At 36.9% G+C, this 22,074-nt stretch overlaps 1 protein-coding gene across 5 annotated transcripts in view; it reads left to right on the forward strand.

Annotated features, from left to right (window-relative positions):
- Nucleotides 1-22,074, forward strand: part of TANK (TRAF family member associated NFKB activator) — an 81,573-nt gene that overhangs the window by 28,098 nt on the left and 31,401 nt on the right. For 2 of the 5 annotated variants that reach the window (XM_015565744.1, XM_006766479.2), the window contains exons 2-4: nt 5,343-5,490; nt 18,311-18,422; nt 19,469-19,587. In XM_015565744.1, coding sequence (XP_015421230.1) covers nt 5,392-5,490; nt 18,311-18,422; nt 19,469-19,587 — 330 coding nt within the window. In that variant the 5' untranslated portion in view covers nt 5,343-5,391. Of the gene's footprint in view, nt 1-4,549; nt 4,639-5,342; nt 5,491-13,545; nt 13,651-18,310; nt 18,423-19,468; nt 19,588-22,074 lie in introns of those variants that run through there. The other 3 variants (XM_015565742.1, XM_015565743.1, XM_015565745.1) reach the window with 3 other exon arrangements.

A 22,074-nucleotide genomic window follows, 5' to 3' on the forward strand; every position in this document is an offset into this window, starting at 1 on the left:
AGAGTGGAAATGGATGAGTTGGGCACAAATACATGTTTGAAAGGTTGGTTTGTCAGGCCTTGCAAAGATTTTTGGTTCCTATCTCAGGAGTATTCAGCAGTTGGAGTGTGTTGCATGGTGTAAAAATAGTATGTCTGGTTTTAAACTTTTATCATATTAATACATTTAAAGTCACACCCTAAACATCTTGGGAATGACTGAAAATGTAGATCTGGAGATCTCTGTAATCTTATTATTTTCTTACTGGAGTTCTCACAATTACTTCTAATAAAACAAGTTGTGACTTGCAAGCATTTGCCCAACAGTCTGTAGGTGTCCCCGGGGAAATTAAAAGCCGGAATATGAAGAGCTGTAGAGTCCCGTGCCAGTGGATAAGTGCACAGAGTACAGCTTTATAATTATGTGGGCTTTTGCCTGTTCCCATTTATCATTGGTAATATTCTGAAGGCTAAATGACTGCTCAGCAATTTAAACTGTGATTTAAGAGAAAATAGGCCTTTTTGTGAAAACGTCCTCTGTCTGTCTCCTGAAATTTAACTCTTTTTAAAGAAGAGTTCTATCTTTTTATAATGATTTTGTTTTTTTACAGTAAATATCTCAAGAGATGCTGGAGAGGCCCCAAATCTGTTGATTCATGAGATTAATTGCCTCTTTTTCTTTATGAATCTGGTGCATCCTGTGACATCTCTTACATTATTGTCTTCTATTTGGGAGACCTTTTTCAGATAACTTGAAGATTTGTTTTTTCCCCCAAACATTTTTGGTTAAGACCAGAGCATAGGTACAATGTTGTCCTACTCTTGTTAAAGATCATTAGTAATACTGTTTTATTGTCATGAATTTGGTAGAGTGGAAAATAAAGACTTAAGAAAAATCACACACTCAAACATGCTACAAGAGCTGCTTTGTGTGTTATTTAATAGTATGTAAGGGTTAACAGAACAAAGCATTAGCTAACACTTCTACCTATTTGGCTAATAGTCTCTTTACATAAGACAACAGACTTCTACTAAAATGCCTTTCTATTTTATGCATTACCTAGTTTTCCTTCTGACATTATATAGATAATAAGTGGGCCTTTTCTCTTTTGGTTTATACTTGGGAGAAAAAAGTATACATCTTATGACATAAAGTGGTACAATAATGCATATTGCTTCTTTCTCTCTCCACTGTTTTCAAAAACTTAGGGGTTTTTTGCCCGGCCTGTGTGGCTCAGTGGTTGAGTGTGGACCCATGCACCAGGAAGTCACCAGTTCAATTCCTGGTCAGGGCACATGCCTGGGTTTCAGGCTCAATCCCCAGTAGGGAGTGTGCAGGAGGCAGCCGATTGATATTTCTCATCTTTCTTTCCTTCTCCCTTCCTCTCTCTGAAATCAATAAAAACAAATATTTTTTTCATTAGTTTTTTTTCCTGCAATAGAAAAAAGATTTTGGTCTGGTTAACTATCAAAGAACACTGGACATTCAAATCAGTACTTAAAGAATGTAAGCAGGAGGGAAGGCATAGTTAGTCTTTATTTCTTCCTCTAGATTTTTATATCACTTAGTAGCTATTTCCTGCCTATTGTTAATTATGTCTCTTCAAGCACTTTGTCCAAAATTGAATACCTTTCCCCCCAAAATTTTTCTTCCTGTTTCTCTGTGTCTGGCTATGAGCCCTGTCTTGTCTGCCTAGTATTTTTTTAAAGTATTACTATTGTCTAAAGTTTTACATATGTCTTCTTTTTCCCCAATTGACCCGCCCCCTCCCCAGCAATTTCCACCCCGGGCAAGCCCCCACCGTCCCAGTGTCTGTGTCCATTGGTTATGCTAATATGCATGCATACAAGTCCTTTGGTTGCTCTCTAACCCCCCCTCCCCTACCATTTGTCTCTGGACCTATTCTTGTTCATCAAATTATGTTGATCATTATATCCCACATATGAGTGAGATCACGTGATATATATCTTTCTCTGACTTGTCTGCCTAGTATTTTGAAAATGATGGCTGATGAACCATCTTCAACAGTATCACCTGGGTTACTGTGCTTATCAAAATGTAGATTTCAGGGCCCTATCCCAGGTAACTGATTCTGAATTGTAGGGACCTGAATGCTTCCGCCTTGTCTAGATCTGATTGGCCAACTAATCCTGTTGATTTTGCCTTTGAAATAAATATTTCTTTAATCCATCCACCTTCCATTTCCCCTGCTCTATTCAAGCCCTCATCTTCCACCCAGAATAGAGCAAGTTTCCTATGGCTATTCCAATTTTGTCTCCCTCAGTTTTATATTCCATGCTGGTGTCCAGTTTACCTTTCTAAAACGTGCATCTCCTACTTGTAAATCCTTCATTTCTCCTTAATGTCTAAATTTCTTAAAGTCTAAATTTCAAGGTCTACTACAATCTGGCCATAACTGAGTCTGCTGCATATAGTTTATGCAGTCAGTGCACTCTGCATCTCTAGGGAATACTATTCCAGTATGAATGCTGCCCCTAGGGTTTTTGTAATGTGGCACAATTTTAGATGGTGGCCCTGATTATCACTGTCAAGGAAATGAAAAGGCAATCTAAACAATGGAAGAAAATATTTACAAATTATATATATACACATATGTACATATATGTGTGTATATATTATATATATAATATATAGATAATACTTAAGATATATACATATATATATCTGATAAGTCTCTAGTTTTCAGAATATATAAAGAACTCTTACAAGTCAGCATTAGAAAGATAAACGAGTTAAAAAGTGGTCAAAGGACTTCACTAGACGTTTCTCCAAAGAAGATATGCAAATGACCAGTAGACAGTGGAAAAATGCTTAACATCTTTAGGGAAATGCAATCAAAGCTATGGTGAGGTACCACTTAACATATAATTTTATATGCACTAAGATGCATATAATTTTTAAATGGACAATAAAGGTTGGTGAAGATGTGAAGAAATTGAAACTGTTGTACTTTGCTAGTGGAAATATAAAATGATACAGCTTCTTTGGAAACAGTTTTGGCAGTTCCTTGAGAAGTTAAACAGAATTTCCGTCTGACCCGGCAATTTTTCACCTTGGTATATATCTATGAGAATTGAAAACATGTTCACACAAATATGGAAACAACCTAAATGCCCATTAATTGAAGAACGACTAAGCAAAACATGTATATCTGCAGTGGAATATTATTCAGGCATAAAAAGCAATGAAGAACTATTACTTGCTAAAGAATGGATAAACGCTGGAAATTTATGCCATGTGAAAAATGCCAGACACAAAGACCATATATTGTATGATTCCATTTATATGAAATGTCCAAAATAGTCAAATGTATAGCATTAGAAAGCCAATCAGTGGTTGCCAGGGATGGATGGAAAGAGAATTGGGACTGCTAATAGGTACAGTGTTTCTTTATGTGGTGACAAAAATGTTTGGAATCATAATGGTGATGATTGTACAACATAGGGAATACACTAAAAAACAAAAAAGTACACTTTACAATGGTGCGTTTTATATTATATGAATTATACCTTAATGTAAAATACTAAATTAAAAGCATTATGTACCCAAAGATAAAATGAAAGATATTATGAAAGATTAGAAACTGATATTGTGAAGAATTTCCAATTGTAAAGAAGCTAAAAATGGACAAAGGACTTAAATAGACAAAGAGACATATGAAAACATGTTCATAGTCACTAATCATCCAAGAGATGCAAATCAAAACAACAGTGAGGTACCACTCACACCTGTCAGAATGGCTATCATCAACGGATCAATAAATAACAAGTGCTGTCAAGGATGTGGAGAAAGAGGAACCCTGCTGGTGGGAATGCAGACTGGTGCAGCCACTGTGAAAAACAGTGTGGAGTTTCCTCAAATTAAAAATGGAACTCCCATTTGACCCAGTAATCCCACTTCTAGGAATATATCCCAAGAAATCAGAAATGCCAATCAGAAAGAATATATGCACCCCTATGTTGTCCATTTCTATGAAGTATTAATAACAAAAATTATAATAGCCAAGATTTGGAAACTGCCTAAGTACCCATCAGCAAATGAGTGGATTAAAAAACTGGTACATCTACACAATGGAATACTACACTACTGTAAAAAAGAAAGAACTCTTACCATTTGCAACAGCATGGATGGACCGGGAGAGCATTATGCTAAGCAAAATATGCCAGTCGTAGAAAAATAAACATCACATGATCTCACTCATTTGTGGAATATAATGAACAACATAAACTGATGAACAAAGATAGATCCAGAGACATAAAATCATTGAACAGATCATCAAACCTCAGAGGGAAGGCCTCGGGGTGGGGGTAAGAGATCAACCAAAGGACTTATATGCATGCATATAAACATAACCAATGGACACACATAGTAGGAGGGTGAGGGCATGTGCTGGGGAGATGGGAGCGGCCAGGGAGAAGTCAATGGGGGGGAAAGGACACATGTAATACTTTAAACAAAGAATTTAAATTAAAAAAAGAAGAAGCTAACTAATTTGGTACTCCCAATACCTCCTATAACTGATAGAGAACTTTGTCTACTCTGTGGCCTTCAGAGGGTTAAAAGAAAGGTCCTGTGGTATGGTTTTTACAGCTGGACAGGAGGAATCAGTTATTGGATGGCTCTCTGCTCAGAGCTAAGGCATGTGGTTAGAGATGTTATGCAAATTGAGATGATAAAACCAAATTACTTACACTGAGTAAATCACCTGTAGTTCAGAAACAGCAGGGACGTTGGAAAACTAATCTGGAGTGGGGGCAGTACTTGAAGGAACGTAGTTTTTCTTTTTAAATACACAATCCAATAGCAGTTCTCCCTAGATTTTGTGCTAAAATAAGAGCATTTTCACACATCTTAATTACTCTGTGATAACAATAGTGTGAACTTCATCCACAAACATTTATTGTGTATTTAATTTTGCTCTAATTTCAGTGTAGCGAGAAATCACCTTGTAAGTGGGAATAACTGTCCATTTAGTAAAAAGAAATCTCTCCCATGCTGTTAATTCTGTTATGCATTTCTATAAAGTATTAATAACAAAATGGCCTTTTATATTTCTCCATTTTTAGGTTGCACTTTACTATTTTCAAAGTAGCATCTTTATGAACTGGAACCACACTTACCTCTTAAACATTAGTAAAGAATATTTTTTAAAATGTAGAAATTAAGGTTTCACAGTATTTCTTATTAGGATTTAAGATGAGACTTTTATGCCTTTATAAACCTTTATAGTACTTGATGCTATAATGTTCATGATAGACCATATAGAACTGTCTTTAAAGACGCATTTTTAAAATGATATTTATCTAACTTAATAGCGATAAATTGTTCTGGTTATTTTCCAGACCTGTCATTTACTCCATCCTTTATAGTGATGCTACAGGACAGAGAGGAATGGATAAAAACATTGGTGAGCAACTCAATAAAGCTTATGAAGCCTACCGACAGGCATGCATGGATAGAGATTCTGCAGTAAAAGAACTACAGCAAAAGGTATATGGTTTTGGTTTTCAAAGTTATATATCCTGGTAAATGGATTTTGAGAGTCTTTTGCTACTGAAAAAATATTATATTGTTAGACACTGTCTTGAAGAACTATAAGTACTGAAACATGGGGATATATTAATGGATATAATCTGAGATTTTTATGTGACCTGTGGGAAGAGTTCATTTAAAGGTGATTGTATAAAGAAAATATTACAAATGGTCTTTCATAATTTCTTTTTCAATTACAATTGACATTCAATATTTTATATTAGTTTCATAGTGTTTACATAAAATGACGAACTGAAAGAAGTATCACTGTCTTAGTTTTGTGTTTTGTTTTTATATATTTTTATTGATTTCAGAGATCAAGGGAGAGGGAGAGATAGTAACATCAATGATGACAGAGAATCATTGATTGGCTGCCTCCTGCATCCCTCACACTGAGGATTGAGCCCTCAACCCAGGCATGTGCCCTGATCGGGAATGGAATCATGACCTCATTGTTCATAGGTTAGTGCTCAACCACTGAGCCACGCTGGCCAGGCATGTTTTGTTTTGTTTTTACATTGTTATTTGGCAAGCAGGAAGACAGTAAAAAATTTTAAATATCCTAGAAATAATTTGTTATTAATTTATAATAGTCTTCCATCTTTAACTATAACAGAAAAATGGACTATCTCAGTGAAATATTTAAGGACTTACCAGAAGTTTCAGCTTTGTAAAATTACCTCTATACACAGTGTACTATAGGGTGATCCTATGATTCCTAAAAGAAGTTGTGAAGATATATTATGGCTCAGTCATGATTAATATGACTAAGTAGTTTGTACTTTATTCTTATTCAGTCAGAATTTACTGAAGGATTAATATATGCTTTAGAAAAGTCTAATATATAGTTATGTAAAAGACTGTGGTATAGAAGATAGGATAGAGAACAATATGGAATTCAGCTCAACAAACATATCAATGCTAAGCAATGTTCTAAGAGGCAGGAATTTAAAAGTAAGTGGCAACCATCAAGTTGAACTTTATGTACTTTTAATATATAATTATGTTATACTTCTGTTTTTAAAAGAAAAAATGAATGACATCCATTTCAAGCAATCAAAATAAGGAGTTAAATTAAGTATTAGGAATGAATTGGAAAAGAGATCTAAGATTTATGTAGGAGATATAGAACGGAAAGCAGGTGACACCTGAATGCAAGCTACTTCTAAGGGTGACAGCCTGGATTCTAGAATGATAACCAAATATCCGGAATAGAAACTGGGTTAATGGTGGTGCTGATAACTGAAACCAATAATGAGAGGAAGTGCAAATTTGGAGATAGAGAAATATGATGTCTAATTCGGTTTTAGTTATTAGGTTTAGTTACCTATGGGGCATGCAGGTAGAGTGTTTAGTAGATGTTTGCAAATATGGATCTAGAAGCCTGTGTAGAGTTCTGAATTGGAGATTGTAGATGCAGAGTATAGAATAACAGGTTTGCCCTAGCCGGCTTGGCTCAGTGGATAGAGCGTTGATCTGTGGACTGAAGGGTCAAGGGTTCGATTCTGGTCAAGGGCATATGCCTGGGTTGCAGGCTCCATCCCCACTAGGGGGCGTTCAGGAGGCAACCGATCAATGATTCTCTCTCACCATTGATGATTCTCTCTCTCCCTCTCCCTTCCTCTCTGAAATCAATAAAAACATAAAAAATAAATAAAATAGAATAACAGTTTTTATTATAGCCTTGAATCTGGGTAACATTTCTTAATTAGAATGTATAGTGTAAGGAAATAGTTAAAGGACCAAATGGTAAGAGGAAGGAAATGAGGCCAACCCATTGGTCAGGAATAGGTTAAGGAATTTACTATGAACAAGAAGAGAAACATCTATTCCTCTGGGTACTGGAGGGAACAAAAGGGAAAAAAATAGCTGCAAATGAAAATAAGTTTGCATATAGGAGGTGGTGGTGGCCAGAAATTAGAAGGGTTATCATGTATCACTTATATGTAAAATCTAAAAAGTCAGACTTATAAAAAAGAGTTAAATGGTGGTAACCAGGGGATAGCGTGGGGGGAGGGAAATAAGATTGATGGTGTTTAAGGTCCAAACATGTGGCAAATAAGGGTACAAGCAAGTAGTAAATAAGACAAGAGATCTAATGAACAATAAAATGAATATAGACAATAACATTTTACTATAATTATATAATGTGATAACACTTCAGTGTTTAGTATATTATAATACACTAGAGGCCCGGTGCACGAAATTCATGCACGGGGTCAGGGGGAGGCCCCTCAGCCCAGCCTGCACCCTCTCCAATCTAGAACCCCTCAGGGGATGTCTGATTGCCTCTCGCAATCCGGGACCACTGACTCCTAACCTCTCGCCTGCCTGCCTGATCGCCCCTAACCCCTCTGCCTGCCTGCCTGACTGCCCTAACCACCTCTGCCTGCCTTCCTGATCGCCCCTAACTGCTCCCCTGCTGGCCTCTGTCCCACCCCGCACCCGGGACCACCTCTGTCTCACCCCGCACTCGGGACCCAGGGTTCGCTCCTCCGGCCAGTCACAGGCATCCAGGACCTGGGCTTTTCTCCCTCTGGCTGACTGCAGGCACCCAGGACCCGGGCCAGCTTCTCCGGTGCCGGCCACAGCTGCAGGGGACCATGCGCGGGTGGCTTCACCTGAGCCACAGCCACAGGCACCTGGGACTGTGAGGCAGGGGCTTGTCCCTCTCCTGGGCTGCAGCTCCAGCTGCTGGTCCCCAGACCCACAGGGCAGGCAGCTTGTCCCTCTCCTGGGCCGCAGGCGCTGGCGCCAAGGACCATGGGACGGGTGGTTTGTCCCTCTCCCAGGCCACAGGCACAGCCACTGGCACCCAGGACCGCAGGGCAGGTGGCTTTTCCCTCTCCCGGCCACAGCCTGGCTGGTCCCCATTCCTCTCTCATGAGCTCATTTGTGCCTGGCTGGTCCCCATTCCTCTCTCCCCATTGTTGAGTGTCTGAGCCATTACTGCATGATGGTGTGAGGATTTGTTGACCATTTGCATATTAGTTCTTTATTATATGGGATACATGTATCAAAATAACATGCTATATACCTTAAACTTGCACAGTGTCATACATCAGATTTATTCAGTAAATTCATCTGAGCCTTCAGCAAGTCATAATCTTTTCACTGGTAGAGAGTCTTGGCTCAGTGCTGATGAAAAGGAAATATCTATGAAGCACAACAAAGCCAAGTACAATAATACAAAGTATGCCTGTAATACAAAGAAATGAGAGTTCTGACATTGGGTTTTATACTTTAAATCTCATTTATTTTTTAACTTTTTCTAAAACGTGTGAAGACACTTATACTTCCTTTTGACATTTCTTGGGATTTTATTTTATGAAACATTTATTGTTTTTGAACTTACAGAATCAAAAGTACCAAATGTAAATCACTAACTTCTCCTCATGTATCTACTCCCAGAAATGACATTGAAATTTAAAGTAAAGCAAGCTAGTTATTTCTCACTTATAGTCCTTAGTAACAAATTCTCAAACTTCTATCTATAATAATAAAAGTGTAATATGCTAATTAGACTGGACATTCTTCTGGATGACCTTTCGGATGGAGTTGGGGCTGTGAGGGAAGCCTGGGTCCCGGGTGCCTGCTGGCAGCCAGAGGGAAGCCCGGGTCCCGGATGCCAGAGGGAAGCCGGTGCCGGCAGCTGGGGGAAGGAAGACCTACTCTTGCACGAATTTTGTGCATTGGGCCTCTAGTCTATATTTTAAAAACCCAGTGGCCCTAACACCGTAACGACCAAAGACAGGTCACCAGGAAGCTGTGTGCGCAGCAAGATGCATGTGGGTGGGCAGGGCTGTGTGTGTGATGAGTCACGCGCGGGTGGGCGGGGCTGAGTGTGTGGCAAGGTGTACGCAGGTGGGTGGAACCGTGTGCACGCGGTGAGGTGTGCATGGGTGGGCGGGCTGCATGCGCGGCAAGGCACACACGGGCAGGCCGAAACTTGACTCTGGGTCCCACAGCATGGTGGGACTTGACTCTGGGTCTCGTGGCACAGCGGGACTTGGGGAAGTCCCGCGGCGCAATGGGGTTTGGCGTCCCAAGTCTCACGCAGTTCTCCATGGATTTGGGTCTCATGTGATTTCGCACACTGGGTCACTAGTATAAAGATAAGATCAAAGGCTCTGAAGTCAGACCTAAGTTTTAAATACCATTTTGAGCACTTCCAAGATTTTTAGCCTGGATGAATGGAAGATTAATGTAGCCACAGAAGTAGAGAATGCTGATTTTAGTATAGGAAATTATTTTATTTGGCTTGGATATTTTGAGTTCACATGTTGCATCAAGAGCCAGAGGAAGATGATCAGTAGGCATTTGAAATATGGATCTTTGGAATAAGGTACCAATTGGAAATACAGCTTTGGAAGTTGTCTTTATAGAGATGATATTTGAAGTGACAAGAGAAAGAGGTACCAAGGAGAAAGAGAATAAGAAAAGCAACAGGACAACCTTGGAAGAGTTTCATACCAGCAAATCGGATAACCTTGATCAAATGGACAAATGGCTAAAAACATTTAAGCTACCAAGACTAAATCATGAAAAATAAAAAATCTAAGAGATTGAAACAGTAATCAAAAAATTCCCAACAAAGAAAGTCCAGGACTCATGCTTCACTGATGAATTCTACCAAACCTTCAAATAAGAATTAACACCAGTCCTTTTTAAATTCTCCAAAAAAAATTGATTAGGATAGAACACTTTCTAACTCATTCTTTGAGGCCAGCATTACCCTGATACCAAAGCCAGATAAAAACAGTACAAGAGAACTAAACTAATATCCTTTACAGATGTCGATGTAAAAAGCCTCAACAAAATACTAGCAAATCTAATTCAGCAGCATATATTACAAACATTACACACCTTGACCAAATCAGATTTATTCCTGTAATGCAAGATGGTTAACATAAAAAATCAGTCAAGGTAATACCATCTATAATAATAAAAGCGTAATATGCTAGTTAGACCGGACAGCCGAACAACCTTCTGGATGTCATTCCCGACTACCTTCCGGACGAAGCCTGGGCTGCAAGGGCCAAGGCAAGCTGCCGCGGCTGTGAGGGCCTAGCCCCTTGCATGAATTTTGTGCATCTGGCCCCTAGTCTTAACAGAATGTTTGGATGAACAAAATGCTTTATATACATACAATGGAATATTATTCAGCCTTTAAAGGAAGGAAATCTGACACATGGTACAACATAGATGAACCTTTAAGATATTATGTTAAGTGAAATAAGACTCACAACAAAAGATGATTCTACTTTTATGAGATACCTAGAGTGGTCTGATTCATAGAGACAGAAAATAGGGTGGTTTCTAAAGCCTGGGGGAAGAGAGTGGAGAGTTAGTGTTTAACAGGTACAGAATTTCATTTGGGAAAGATGAAAAAGTTATGGAGATAGATAGTGGTGATGGTTGCACAACAATGTGGGTATATTTAATGCCACAGAACTGTACACTTATAACTGGTTACATGGCAAATTTTATGTTGTATATATTTTACCACAACCTTTAAAAAATCTATTACAAAAAAAAATAGAATTGGTGTAATCTAGATTTTCTTACTAGCTGTTTTATTGCTGTCCATCTGACATTCATTAGTTTGAACAGGCTTTTACCATTTAGCTGTTCACACACCAAGCCAGTCCTTGTCACAGTGTTTCTTCTAGTTCACTGCAATTTAAGACTGTGAGGCCCCTCTTTGAGAAGTCAATGTACTACATCCATTCAAGAACATTCTGTCAAGCAGATGCATTTGAGTATTTCAAATTAATAAGACAGACAAAGACAAGGCAGGTAAGTGATTTTTAAAATCCTATCTAATAAAAGAGAAACATGGTAATTAGCCGTACAACCGCTACCTTTCCCATTGGCTAATCAGCAAGATATGCAAATTAATCGACAGCCAAGATGGCGGCTAATTTGCATATGTCAGCCCCAAGCCTCGGACTGAGGCTTTAGGCTGGGGCCTGGGCGGAGCCAGCCAGCGATCATGAGCCAGCGATTGTTGATGGCAGCGGCTGCAGGGAGCTGGGGGTGCCATATATACATATGAGATATACATACATGTACACAGAAGTTCTGAAAGGGTACATACCAAAATGTCAGTAGTAATTGCTTCTGAGGAGGAATGGAAAGCATATAAAAGAAAGAGGCTGCCACTTTTTACTTTGTACATACCTGGCTTTTTGTTGTGGTGATGGTGGACATTTTGTTGTTTGCATTTTTTTCAATAAACATGCTGTTTTTTTATTATTAACAGTCATTAATTATTCCTTAATCATTTTAGCCTATTTTTATAAGCTTTATGAACCTTCTTTGTAAGCTTTGAACAACCAGAGTTTTTGCTTGACAGAATGTTTTTGATTCAATGACGATACCACCCTGATTTCTCAAAAAGAAACTTCTGAGTTATAGGTTACAATGATCTAGAAGAAAGACTGAAAAAAACTGGCTTAGAGCATGGGGTGGTTGTGTGGTAAGTCTGGTGACAAGTTGCCAGTATTCATTGGTAATCAGAGCTTTAGTTAATGGATGTGTGTACTATAGGCTATGACAGTGATGGCGAACCTTTTGAGCTCGTCGTGTCAGCATTTTGAAAAACCCTAACTTAACTCTGGTGTGTCACATATAGAAATTTTTTGATATTTGCAACCATAGTAAAACAAAGATTTATATTTTTGATATTTATTGTATATATTTAAATGCCATTTAACAAAGAAAAATCTACCAAAAAAATGAGTTCGCATGTCACCTCTGACATGCGTGTCATAGGTTCGCCATCACTGGGCTATGATAATAAATATTATGTAGATACCTTATGCATTATTAAAGTAAAGGAATTAATGTTTACAAGGAGCTTATTATGTGCTGGATATTTTATACATGCACTCTCAGTGCTTCAGGTAAATATTATTTTCATTTCCAAAGAGAAAGAAACCAAGGCTCAAAGAGACTAAGTAAATTAACCAGGACCGAAACACAGAATTATAAAATAAAAATAGTTTGTCTTATTTTATCATTTGACATGCTGTGAAATTGATGGCAACACCATCACCTAATAATCTGATTTGTTAAATTGTAGTTCCAGCCTAGATAAATCTTGGCAGTGGTGAGGGCAGGACTTCTGCCTAGTTATAAGAGAATATAGCAGAGAGTGGGTGAAGAATGAGCTGTGTAACCAGGATCCTGAGTTGTTAACCCTATACAATCTTTTTTTTTCTTTACTTAAAATTGAAGTTGATGTTTAGTTTGCCAAAGTGTGAAGATATAACAGTTAGTTTGTGTCTAAAGTGCTATGTATTGGGATAATTAATATTTAATTATCTTCCTTCATGAACTCTGGAGCTCCCTATTGAAAGCATTTGTGGTAGCCAAGCAAATCCTTCAATAAAGCTTTTGTTCTCTTTGTTAATCTTGGTACAGTTTAAAAGGTTTTTAAATTGAGACTATTTTTTAAATTCATTCAACATTTGTTAAATTCCTATTTTTTCATACTTGGAGGAAACAATGGTATTTTTCAGAATGTTGAGATTAGTTCTTGAGGATGAGAAGAGATTATGTTCAAGAAGAGATAACTTACATTTATCTATTTAGAGTATTATAGATGACATAAGGACACTAGACTTTTTTTCTTCATCTAGGAATAAGTGCTTTGGGAAATATGAAAAATGAGAATTTTCAATGTCAGCATAGAAAAAGTTTAATTTATAGAACTCTATTTTAATATTTATGGAACTCATAAAAAGTTATGCAGCTATAGGTCCAAAATTAAGGAGAATATGCTGCTATAGTTTTGAAGATAGATTCAAATTTTGCCTAGATAAAGGGACATTTCTTAAAATAAGCTTTTGATTTATGATAGTTGAGAGTATGTATGGCCAGCCATTTTTAATAAATTTAAGATATGTCCTATATGTGATAACCATTGTTTTAACTTTTGCTTTTGAACACTAAGAATACAACGTGCATTATAATACAAGTACCTAAGAACCTGTTTTGCCTCTTTAGATGCTGGTAGACCACTTGTTTTGCTAGTCTTTAGAATTGGAAGGAGTGTCAAATACACAGAAGCCAGAGTCATCTTGGCCAGATGGTGTTTGATACAGATGGATGGTTAGTTGTCATGCAGATCTCTTAGTTGGTAACTTGTTGCTGCCATCTGACTCAAAGAATCATTCACACACACTGGCTGTCAAAAGCATCTTCTCTTCTGTCTGTTTTAGCTGTCATGTCTGTGCTCTGTACAGAAGTGTTGACAAGACATTGCTGTTGTACATTTTCAATGCGGTTGTTAGTGATTTTTCTGTTATATGGGGTCTTTGGTAGTGCTGGAATGCACTTGCTCTGTAATTGGTTTTCTTTTTAAATACTGTGACAGTGCAATAATTATCTGACCTTTTAAAAGGACTTTTCAGGTTGCACAACAGCATTTAATTTAAAAAACACTTTTTGTTTCTTTTAGTTTCCAAACATAGCAAATAAACAGAATTCTATTGGTTATTTTGCAATCTATACTAATAAAAGGGTAATATGCTAATTAGACCTGGTTGAACAGAAATCTTCTGGTCGTCCTTCCTTCTGGACAAAGCTACAGTGGCGGGGGCCAAGGCAGAGTCGGTTAAGGATGATCAGGCCGGCAGAGGAGAGCAGTTAGGGGTGATCAGTCTGGCAAGGGAAGGCAGTTTGGGGCGATCAGGCAGGCAGGCAGGTTAGCGGTTAAGAGCCAGCAGTCCCAGATTATGAGAGGGATGTCCCGGATTGGAGAGGGTGCAGGCCGGGCTGAGGGACACCCTCCCCTGTCCCCCCATCCCCGCCCCACCCCGTGCACAAAGTTCATGCACTGGGCCTCTAGTTTGACCTAATATTCTCTGTACTTTCCCTTTCACAGCCTTCTGGCCAATTTTTTTTTTACTATTTTCTGAATACTGTGTATTATCTCTTCTCAAATTAGTAGGGTTTTTTTCTGATGGCATAAGCTTCCCCTTTTTTTAAAAGAAAAATCTTCAGACATTGCCTATCATTTGCATCCATTTTCTCAAACTTAACTTCCTTTTGTCTTATTCACCTGCTGACCTTGTCTCCATTGTTCCTGTTTCCCTTATGGAATATAAGCAGTGCCTGTTGTCCTTTCCTTCAGGTCACTTGTGAAAGCATATCTATTTCTCTGATACTTCTTTAAGTACTTAAGTCATTTATTTGTTCAAGTAATGTTTACTGAGCATCTCAATATGTGCCAGACACTCTGCTATACTGTAGAGATATCAGGACTAAATAGTCCGCCCTTGAGGAGTCATAGTTTAAAGGAAAATTGGGTATATAGACAATTAGACTAGAATACTATAATTTTTATAACATAAGTATGTAGAGCAGTGAGCCATTGCTATTCTGTTTCCCCTACTATAAAGTTTTCGTTTTTAAATTATTACACAATTTGCTTGCATTTATAAAGTACTTTATTAAGTAGCTTAAGAAATAGTTCAAAACTTCATTTTGAAGTAGTTGTTGATCTGTTAATTTATCTAAGCTAATGAATTCATTTTCAACATTATTCATTTATTATAATACTAGTAGCCCGGTGCACGAAATTCGTGCACATTGAAAGGGAATTAATTAGAGGAACATAATTTGGGCTCACTATCTAATATCAATAATACGTGAGTGTGAGGCTGTCCGCGTTTCTGAAATTCAGTGACATGAATTTTAGCTATTACTTTGCCAAATAAATGGACTTTACAGATATCATTTAAAAGAGCATTCAGCTTAATATTAAAAACTCTGGCTACCAATTCAGGTCTGTTTTCAACTTTTTGCCAGCGTTGTAAATTATTTGTAATATCAGCACATTCGGGGTTGCATGTCATGGTTATGAATAAATCAGGCTTGCCATACTTTGTTACAATTGCCATAGAACCCCGATATCACTGCTGCATATTTCTGGGACTACCGACAGGATACTGATTTGTTTCATTTTAGTGGCACTTGGATTATTAGGATCTGGTTTACAATGAATGAGCAAGTCCCTTTCAAAAGGAGGTTCTCCATCCTCGTTTCTGAATATGACAGCAACTTCGGTTACACGGGGAGAATTATATCTACCTGGGTCACTGTTACGATCGTATTTAATTGCCACTGTTACTGCTATGGGAGCTATACCTTTTGTTGCTGCTTCAGATTGGGCTTCCTATTCTACCTCATGTAGCATCTTGTACGATTTTGTTAATTCCTTTATTTCATGCATGAGGTTGTTGATGTTCATCATGAGTCGTTCTAAGCAGCCCTGATTTTCTGGCATTGCTAATCTTTTACTTGTAGCTTCGGCTGTATCCAAAATACAGAGCTGAGCAAACTTCTAAGAAACACCATCTGAAGGATGTAAAGTTCCAGTATGGTGATAAACTTGTCCGTGTATTCTAAAACAGTATGGCCCATATCCTGATGGCGATGCAATATTTGCACCCATGGAAGCAAAAGCAAAAGAACTATTTATGGAACAAATATTTTCTATGAAACTTTTACTGTCAGAATCTTCGTTTGTAATTAATCGTTTTAAATATGCCGGGTAATCTGGAAAATGTATATCATTTGGACAGACTTTCTCTTTGCTACAACATCGAGTAAATTTCCCATCGGATGGTTTTTCATCAGAGAAATTTAGTGATAGACAAAATTCACATCTAACAGTCATTCCACCACAACTATGTGAGAGGATTGCATCGTCATGTACTCCATTTTTGCCGAGAAGGCAGTTCCTACCGGTATTGGTAGTACTTGTTGATGACTGTTCTCTAGACATATTCTGTCGTCGTTGTTGTCGCCACTGCCTTCTTTCAACTTCAAAGGCTCGTTGGTCTTTAGACATTTTCTGTTGTTAACGCCGGTGTTTTTTGGTATCAGAGTGACGTTTTTCCAGTAGCTGGTGTTCAGATACATCCTGTCGTAAGTACCGCCTTCTTTCAAGATCAGAGGCACACTGCTCTGCAGACACTTTCTGTCGATAATGCCGGCATCTTTCGGCTGCAGAGCTACGTTGTATACACAATTGTTCTTTAGACATAGTCCCACCTCTCTACTGTCACGGTCTGAGATGCATGTGAATGAGAGTCCTGGCTATCAGGCCGCTGAGAGCTGTCTGACCAATGGCTGATTCTGGCTGATTCTGTGGGGGTGGGACTTCCTCTTCCCTGCTGTCAGTTTCCACAGCTATGATGAGGAAGCTGGGGTGACAGAGGGAGCCGTGCCCTCCAAGCCACCCTCTCTCTTGCTCTGCTCTATGTCTAGCGGTCTCTTGCTTTGCCAAGTCCTCCAAACATTCTGCTCTCCACTGGCAAGGTCCCAGGAGCCTGTGGGCGTGGCTAGGCGCAGGTGGCCTCAGCTCCCTGGGTCAGTGAAGGTCCCAGGAGCCCGCAGCCACGGCTGCCTTTGCCTCCTGGGGCGCCTGACACCTGCTTATGCAAATTAACTGCCATCTTTGTTGGATTAATTTGCATAGTTACTCTGGCTGGTGAGTGTGGCTGGTGGGCGTGGCTTGAGCGTAGCAGAGGGATGGCTTATTTGCATGTTTCTTTTATTATATAGGATAAGCATGTACTGAATACGTCCTATGTATAAGTTACCTTGCAGAGCTCTATGGAAGTATCAAGTTATATAATACTACACTCAGGCAGCATGCACATCACTTGGTTTACTTGTCAGTTATGTTTAAAATGTATTATAAAATTTTACCTTTTACTTGGAAAAATGTTTTTTTGCTTTAATTTCTTAAGCTAACTTATTTTGGGAATCTAGGAACAGCTGTGTAATTTATAGGCTTATTAGTCTCTGAAAACAATCGAGCTTTACTGATTTTGAACTTTGGTTAACAATCGGCTCAAAATCAAATATTTAATATATATTGAAGGGACATTATGAAATTATTAGTACCTCATTTCACATTTCAAGGAATTTACAGTTTAGTCATTTATTTGTTCTTCTGGTGATAGAAATTGGTAAAAAAAAAATTCTCTATTAATTTTTGGTAATATATTTTGAAGACTTTGTACTAATTTGGTAATGGTAATGCAACATCTTCAAATTTGCTTGAAGGTTTACAGTATCTGTATTCTGCAAATTGTGTCTTCTTTCACTGCTTAATTCTCAGAGCCATTATAATAAAATAGCAAAAGGAGTGGATTAAAAACATAAGGGAAATTAAGGTATTTAAGATCTCCACTAAAAATCAGCTGTGTTCTCAAGTTCTTAAAACTTTTAGAAAGGAAGTTTATGATCAGTGGGATTTTGTAATTTTTATGTGTCCCTTTAGTTTTCATAATGTTTTAGTTATACCCACTTCCTTTTTATTTTGTCCTCTAAGAATAAGTTCAAATGTGTGATTATTTAAAAGACACAAAATCTTACCTTTTTTAAGTTAGTGGGGTATTTGTATAGAAAACTTTAATATGATGTCTTTTTATTATTCATGCCTTTCTTTGTTATCATTAAGGATAAAATTCTAAATTATAATTTTTATCCTAACTGAAGGACCAGAAACCATCTGTTGAACTCTTAATTGAAATTTTCTTTAAGATTATTTTTTAAATTGTAAAGTGTTTCAAATCACAGATGTTTGTAATGATTTTAAATACATTACTGGATCCAATTTTTAGCTCATAAATAAATGCTCACTACCTGGGAAATAGCAATATGGGCAACTCATATCTATATATAATTATTAATAGACAGTAAATGTATGTATATATCTGTCAGTAAATATCGGGCTAACTGGTTTTTATGTCAGCAGACTGAAAACTATGAGCAGAGAATACGTGAGCAACAGGAACAGCTGTCACTTCAACAAACTATTATTGACAAGCTAAAATCACAATTACTTCTTGTCAATTCCAGTCGAGGTATGTTCATGCTAATTTTTTATGTGTTTCTTAAACCACTTTTAGAAAAAGGTGGAAGTCGAGTTTTTCTATTTTATTTCTCCGTTTTTTTCTCTGATTTACATATGTTTAAGAAATGAACATTTTCGGCCTATGGGGAAATGGACATTCATGTACTTAAAAATCTGTATGTAAGGATACTCATGATAGCATTTCTAATAATGAAAAACTATAAATAAAGAAATGTCGCCGAAACCGGTTTGGCTCAGTGGATAGAGCGTCGGCTTGCGGACTGAAGGGTCCCAGGTTCGATTCCGGTCAAGGGCATGTACCTGGGTTGCGGGCACATCCCCAGTGGGGAGTGTGCAGGAGGCAGCTGATCGATGTTTCTCTCTCATCGATGTTTCTAACTCTCTATCTCTCTCCCTTCCTCTCTGTAAAAAATCAATAAAATATATTTTAAAAAAAAAGAAATGTCCAAGAGTTAAATTACAGTCATCCATATAAGGAACAGCTATGTACCAGAAAACTGATGATAATAGATCAGCTTATTAACATGACATGTACTCAAGATATATAGCAAAATGAGCAAAACAGGATACAAAAATAAGTATTTTATTTATGCCAAAAAAATTCTCATGTGAATTTATATACATACATATATATATATATATATGTGTGTGTGTGTGTGTGTGTGTGTATGGTACTCTTAATGCAACATCTTCTAAAATATAAACCAGGAATATAACTCACAGATAAGATAATAAGCACGGAATAGTTGTACAAATGAGGATCTTAAACAAGAAATGCATATCTGAAAATGCAACTTATATAAATTCTGCATATTTTACACACTATTGATTAAGTAGAGTAAGGATTTTGTATGTTTAGTGGAAATGAAAAAAAAATATATAAAGAAAATATGCCAAATCAAAATCAGCAAATCTAAATTGTCAAAGTCTCTACTCTTTAAAATTAGAGGTTTGGATTTGTATTCTGTTTACATTTTCAGGTACTACCAAAAACAAGAGTTTCTTGCTTATGTCCAAGAGGGTTTTGTTTTACAGATAACAGTTACGGCCGTATTCCCCTGCTTGAAGACAGTGAAGCAAGGAAGAATAATTTGACCCCTGATCAGCCACTTGATAAAGTAAAATCAGGAATACCAAGAGAAAAAGAATCAAAGGTAAACTGCGCCTTGGCTTATTCCCTATAGAAATGAGAAATGAGAGATTAGGTTCCGCAGCCTTCCTGAATGATTTAGTCAGTATTCTATCATAACTTGGGTGGGCAGGAACAGGGGAGGATATTGGCAAGATTCTTTTCAACCATAAGATTGCTTCTGCAAAAAGCAGCATGCAAATGCTGATACATAAAAATATCTTCTTCATTTTATTTTCCTGAGGTAGATTCACCACTGATTCTAAACAGAAGTTCTGTATATACAAATAAATGACTTACATGATCCTAAATAGAACTACCATTTCCTAGTAAAAAATAGGCTTAGGTTTCATATTTTCTGGTGTTCTCTTTTCAGGCATTTAACAAAGAAATAAAAAATTATGCAAAGGTAGATAGTAAGACACTGATGATTCTGGATTAAAAAAAATAGCATTCTGGGGTGTGTTTTTTTATCAATTACCTGTGCTTCATTTAAAAAGAAGAAGAAGAAAAAAAGCCACCTCATCAGCTTAAGCAAATGTCTTCATTGAAGCAAGATAGAAAGGAATATTTCCTATCTGCAAGGAGACAGGTACTGTACAAGTATGTGCATGCTATGTTGGTTAGAAACAACCTAATCATCCATCAATAGCAGAATGGTACATCTTTACAATAAAACACTTTAGAAAAAGTAAAATAAACTTAATTTATATATTAATATGCCTAGATTTCAAAAGAAATGTTGAATAAAAATGGAAACTATAAAATGACAAGGCAGGAATAATTTATGTAAATTTTTAAACATATAAAACGTTACGATAATTGTTTCTAAAAACACAAATAGGTAGTAAAAGTGTAAGAAGGGTACACATCTTCTTTAAAAAAATGACCACCTCTACGGTCCATGAGAGAAGAGTGTGTGACTCTGGGAAGACGATAAGGAAGCTTCAGTTGTATGTATAACTTATCCTTTTTTAAAGAAAAGATCTTGCCCGGCTGACATGGCTCAGTGGTTGAGCGTCGACCTATGAACCAAGAGGTCACGGTTCAATTCCTGGTCAGGGCACATGCCTGGATTGCAGGATTAATCTCCAGTGGGGCAGTGTGCAGAAGGCAGCCAATCAATCACTCTCTCTCATCATTGATGTTTCTATCTTTCCCTCTTCCTTTCTCTCTGAAATCAATAAAAAATATATTTAAAAAAGAGAAAAGAAAAGATCTGAAGCAAACATGACAGAATGTTAAGACTTGTTAAGTCATCGTAGTGGATATATAGATGTATATTATTCTCCATATTTTTCTGAATCATTGAAATTTTATGTTTAAAAAGGAATTCTTTAAATGAGGTGAGTTGGGTTTTAGTGGGATGAGACAGCTTTTGAATAAAATGAGATCTTCTAACAATGAGGACACTTAATATTCATACTATCAATTAAGTCAAGAGCACTGTGTTTCTTTCTTTCCTTCTAAATGATGTAGATTTTAGTTTTGTGTGTCAGGGCTATTCTGTTACTGATCCCATAACTGAGACTTATCATGTTTTTATTTAACATCAAATCTGATTTTAATAATTTTCTATAAATAAAATTTTAGAATGAGTTCTCTATATTATCTCCCAGTTCATATTTTTTAATTCAAAATCATTTTTTTATTTGAATCATTCAGCTGTCTTTACTTTCACTTCAATTTCCATTTATCTAAAAATGCTGAAAAACACAAGAAACAATGGCACTAGCATGTTTAGGTTTCTTTTGCAAGAGATAAAATTTAGAAACATTGATTCTGACTTCTAGGATACAATTTTATGATTTGGTTTATTATAGTACATTATAAGTCACTGAATTATAAATGCTGACAAATTTAGTGCTTAAGTAAATAATATTTACAATCCTTTTCCTATTTCAAAGACTTCTAAATTTCATTATTTACCATTATTTTTTAATCAAAATTATTTTTATTTCCATTATTACATTTCTTTGAAGATAATAAAATATCTCCAGTTCAAACTATGTAAAAGGTATTTTTTTTTAAAAAAATAGCAGTCTTGGTTAGAACAAAAGGGATGATGTGAAAAACTCTAAAATATGTTAATAACTTCGTTTATTTTAAATCGGTCATTATTTATGAAAGTTTTAGATTTAGTTTTCAGTCAATAAGTGTTCAAAGGGAACCTTCTTCAGAATTTTTTAAATTACATTTGTTTTAACTTTGTAAGATGTTTTTATCTATAATATAAATTGAGTGGCATGATTATTATGACCACCTGACGTTTGTAGGCAAATTAGCTATAATTTCACGCTAAAGTTGCTAGAGGGCCAGACCATTATAAATAGGGAAGCAGGTTGTTTACCACGACAGTAGAAGTGATTTTTTTTCTGAAGATATGGGTAAACAACACGATTTAACAGCCTTTGAACATGGGACACACACACACACACACACACACACACACACACTGAGTGGCCAGATTATTATGAACACATGACATTTGTAGGCAAATTAGCCGTACACT

Source organism: Myotis davidii, unplaced genomic scaffold (genome assembly GCF_000327345.1).
Source record: "Myotis davidii unplaced genomic scaffold, ASM32734v1 scaffold59, whole genome shotgun sequence".
Lineage (NCBI taxonomy): Eukaryota > Metazoa > Chordata > Mammalia > Chiroptera > Vespertilionidae > Myotis > Myotis davidii.